The sequence below is a fragment of the Oratosquilla oratoria genome, unplaced genomic scaffold (genome assembly GCF_046742065.1).
Source record: "Oratosquilla oratoria isolate Oo_2021 unplaced genomic scaffold, ASM4674206v1 SCAFFOLD61, whole genome shotgun sequence".
Lineage (NCBI taxonomy): Eukaryota > Metazoa > Arthropoda > Malacostraca > Stomatopoda > Squillidae > Oratosquilla > Oratosquilla oratoria.
Window position 1 is genome coordinate 589,466 of NW_027467725.1, and position 5,000 is coordinate 594,465.

The 5,000-nt window shown below is 40.0% G+C and overlaps 1 protein-coding gene across 1 annotated transcript in view; it reads right to left on the reverse strand.

The window, feature by feature from the left end:
- Positions 1-5,000, reverse strand: part of LOC143023791 (fringe glycosyltransferase-like) — a 125,566-nt gene that overhangs the window by 353 nt on the left and 120,213 nt on the right. Inside the window, exons 8-9 of the mRNA XM_076182408.1 lie at positions 3,297-3,379; positions 1-2,893 (exon numbers count right to left, since the gene is read on the reverse strand). The exon at positions 1-2,893 is cut by the window's left edge and continues 353 nt beyond it. Of these exons, the coding sequence (XP_076038523.1) occupies positions 2,836-2,893; positions 3,297-3,379 (141 nt within the window). The 3' untranslated portion in view covers positions 1-2,835. The remainder of the gene's footprint in view (positions 2,894-3,296; positions 3,380-5,000) is intronic.

The window sequence follows — 5,000 nt, forward strand, 5'->3', positions numbered from 1 at the left end:
AGTATACTTTGAACCCCTGTTATCCATGACTTGTATCAGAAAAAATATTACTTGTATCAGAAAAAATATTTATCTTATAATGAATATATCCGTTAACATTAATTCATATTTTCTCTCCCATTTTTCATAAATCAGTGTGTGTGTGTGTGTGTGTGTGTGTGTGTGTGTGTGTGTGTGCGCGCGTGTGTGTTTTCGAGGCTGGGTTTGGTTTCTCAGTGCAAACTCATCAGACCCAACCTCCAAGGTCATCTTCGGATAATCGGGGCAAAAGAGCTGGCGATTTCTCAGTTCGCAGGCAAAAACGCTAGCCAGCGTCAGGGCAGAGGAGGAGGAGGAGGCCAACTCGTACTGGTGACTGTAACTACGGTGACTAGTTCAGTGCAAAAAGGACATAAGCAACGAGGAACGATCGGAAGTGACCGTTCAAAGTAAACAGTGGAACCACGTAAAGCAGACATTTAACTGAACGACGACTTGACACGTCAAAGACGATGCTGACATGTCAGACTTGAGTAAAGCGGCCCCTACACGATCAATAATAATGTGTAATAACCCATTGCACAATATTGCACAACATAGGATAGTATTGAAGATCCATATGGGGGGACAATAATGTTTTGTTGATATAATGTGTCAATCATACTGATCATGTAGGGGTCCTTAAAGTCAGATTCTCTCGACTGCCCTTGGCGTTGTGTCCAAACCCATATTGTATCGCGTAGCGGCTTGAACACAACGCTTAAATAACCACATAAAGGAGTTTGTCTTTTTTTAGCTTTAGTATTATGGGAGGCAACTTGAGGATGTTCTTTGAGCGATGTTAGATAATTCTGGGAACCATTGAGCGTTGCAGAATGTTTCATAGGGTGTCTTTGAGCATGATAGATTATATATCATAGCTTGTTTGTTAACGGTATGAAATGTTAGCATGTGCCAGGAATATGCCGTATTGATGATAGCGGTCGCGTGTGAGGTTTTGTCTAAGGATATTAAAACGGAATATCGTATTGGATAGCAGGCATTTGGGTTTCATAACGATTCATAAGAACATAAGAATAAAGGAGACTGCAAGAGACCATAAGGCCTACACTAGGCAGCTCCGTATCCATCACCACCTGTCGTCCCCATCCATAAAGTTGTCTAATCGTTTTTCAAAACAACTGATAGTTCAGCGCTTACTACATGTGTGATGGGGTCGGACATGGGCTTTGGAATGTATTACTCTCCAGCAGTGCCATGGGCATTCACAAGTGTCATGTAGATGAAAAGATGAGTGGGTGTGCTATAAGTGCGTAAATTATGGGCATTGCATAGGGCGACACGGGAAATCTTTTAACTGTATAAGGTTCGGCTCACGAGCATTCGAACGCAAGCAGTAAGCTGAAAACGATTATGATCTGGGGATTCGAAGAAGTATTGGGGTTCAAACTCCTGGGGTATATGATTGACGTGAACTGGAACGGAACAGGTAGCCTAGCTCCAGCTGTGACGAAATATGGAGTCTTTTCAAGCGATATTCGTACATGCAAGCGGGGGCGACATGTTCATAACCATCTTATTTTTGAGAAAAAAAATATATATAAGATGTAATGATGCCATAACTTCCTTTGCAGGTAGGAGCCTTTGTAATATTTCATTGGTGATAACCAGTCCTTCTATCTTTGGAGACAATATTGCACCACAGAAGTGGATTAATAAAAGTGGCATTTGAGACATTTAAAAAAGGAATTTGAGAGGAAGGATAGAAGTTAAAAGTGATCACCATTCTTTCTTGAACGGAGATTGATTTCGAATAATAAAAGAATGTTGTGTGACTCTGGGCCGTAGGGGGTGTTACTATAGTCAGTACTCCATGCGAGACTATTGCAGTGTATTTCCACTTTCCTAGCAGTAATTACCGAACCTGCCCGCTTTTTCCCCAGAACTTTATGGCGTTTAAATTTGACCCCATCAGCTTAGTGACGTGGTTTGCTCATTCAGTTCTGGATAAGAGCAGGTATTTTGTTCAATACAGGGGCAGCTTTGAGAGGAAACGGTGCCTTGGCCGACTGTTCTGAACCCCTATTCTGACCCGAGTCTCAATCTCATCTAAGTGGGATCGTCCGGATTGGCTGGAAGAGAACCCAGGAAGAGAGCTATCGGGCAAATAGATAGAGATAGATAGATGGATAGAGATAGACAGACAGAGAGAAAGAAGAAAGAGAGAGAGAAAGAGAGAGAGAGAGAGAAAGAGAGATTGTTATTGATAGCTATACGTGTAAGACACGACATAAACCATTGACTTAACGTGGCGTTTACAATGGACATCACGCACGGAGGCACGTAGACTTACAATAATTCTCACATATTCCAGCACGTAATTACATGAATGTTCGTTTATGCAAGCATGTAAATATAAAACAAGTCTGGAAGCCACATCAGGAAGACATCGTTGAAATGATCCCAAAGTCCATTTGAAAGGTTTATGGGATGAATTCATTCTGTATTTCGTAGCACTGAAAACTTTAAAAGCTCTGTGTTGTAGGAGCCCAAGAGTCAATTGCCTACTGATCTATCACAGCTTCTCTCCGTACATTCCATAAAAAGAATCTACTCTAGATTATCACTCTTTAAAATTGAAAGCCCGAACTCCAACGTTTACAGACAGTCGATTCTTTTAGACGTGTACGACATAAAAAGGGGGACGTAGTATCACGCCTGGGTGCACTGAATATACAGTAACATAATTTCCACGCATACATATATATATATATATAGATAGATAATATGTATAACCTTATGTACAGAATAGAAGTCTTTTATATATCTCTGAAAGTTATATTGATGCTCCCGTGGCTATCTTTCCGGACAGAAGCTGAAGTTTGGGTAGAGGTGACAGTGGAGAGACAAGACCCTGCGGACGAGAAAACAAGAGAGTTAGACATCGCTCTCATCCAAGTGGCACGTTATTAAACAAAAAATTGCAATAGAAGAACAAGGACAGGTGCACGATGAATAGTCATACCCTATAGCATAATACAAAAAGTTATACCCAAGTACTACTATGAAAGGTATACATGAATTTGTGGTGCGTGTGTGTGTGTGTGTGTGTGTGTGTGTGTGTGCGTGCATGGGTGCGTGCGTGCATGTGCCTGTGTGCGTGCGTGCGTGTGTGTGCGCGTGCTTGTGTGTGTTTGTGCAAGTGTGTGTATACACATTATTTGCATGCTGATAAGCAGTCCCCACTCTCACAAGAATCAGCCCTCCCCTACCGCAGCGTCAAGTTTCCTTGGAGGAAGACATACTCCATGACTCACCTGGTAGGGTCAAATCTGGCGTCCAGACCTTCAATAGGTAGAACATTCATCTCGTTGCCATACTGGGAATAACTCAGGCTAATCTGGAATGATTCAGAAAAACACAAATATAAACACGATGCTACGAAAAAGATTCATTGTTAAATAAACCCGACTTTCTCTCCATCAGAGTTTGCCTTTAACCAGCCTAACAATATATATATATACTATATATATATATATATATATATATATATATATATATATATATATATATATATATATATATATATAATATGTAATTGGGGAGTAATAGGGAAATAAGTTAAATCAATCCGTTAGCCAGATCTCTCTTGCAGAAGACCCAAGGCCTCCAGGAAACCGGCAACAGCCCCGGGACGGGAGCATTACTCACTTACGGGAGAGATATTGTGTTGCCTGGGGACTGTTAGTGTTGGGCATTGTAGTATGAAGTGTTCTGTCTTTTGTGTGGTGGTCGTATCTGGGGGCAGCTTGAACCTGTGGACAGGCATATTCAGTGTTGGTGATGCCTTAATGCTGGATGGTGTTCTGAGCGTAGGCGAGCCAGTGTGTTTCTTGTCAGGTGTGGGGCTGGGTTTCTATGTGGGGCTTATATCTGGGGGGGTGCTATTGGAATATTGAGTTGAACGAAATTTTAAGGGTTAACTTAGTTATCTGGGTGTGTACATGTTTCTGTGTGGAGGTATTGTGCTGCATAGGTGGTCGATAACTATAGAATGCTGCTATTTTAATTTTCTTTCTGTTGGTGGTGCATGTGAAATTTAGTGTGAAGGGTGTGTGGTGTTCAGAATTTTGGCATAGAATTGTGTTCCTGTCATTTTCATGTGATGTTCTCTTGGGAGGATTTTAGTTTCTGTATGTAGGTGTCCTGTTGGGGTGGTTTAGGTACATCTCAGTGCTTCATTCTGCAGTGTTTGCAAATTGTTTATGTGCGATTTGGTGATTGTTGAGAACCATGATGATGCTTATCCTAGGGAGACTCTTAGAGTGGAACTAACACCCTAGAATTAAAATTATTTCAGAAAAGACCTAAAAAGATCATATTACAGAGGTGATATTATCAGTCAATTAGAAATATATAAGGAATAAAAACTGAGCAGAGAATAGTGAAAAAATACAAATCCTCCTGTGAAGAATTGATACTATGATTGAAGATTACAAAGGGTTAATGACATTCTACCTCCTTAAACATTCCATCTTTTAGGCAATTCCTACGACTGGAGTGGAACTAACACCCTAGAATTAAAATTATTTCAGAAAAGACCTAAAAAGATCTATTAACAGAGGTGATATTATCAGTCAAATAGAAATATATAAGGAATAAAAACTGAGTAGAGAATAGTGAAAAAATACAAATCCTCCAGTGAAGAATTGATACTATGATTGAAGATTGCAAAGGGTTAATGACATTCTACCACCTTAAACATTCCATCTTTTAGGCAATTCCTCTAGGAAGCAAACTTCTACGACTGGAGTGGAAATAACACCTTAGAATCAAAATTATTTCAGAAAAGACACTAAAAAATAATATTATAGAGGTGATAGTATCAGTGAAATGGAAATACAATATAAGGAATAAAAACTGAGAAGAGAACAAAGACCTACAGTGAAGAATAGATACTATGATTGAAGATTGCAAAGGGTTAATGGCATTCTACCACCTTAAACATTCCATCTTTTAGG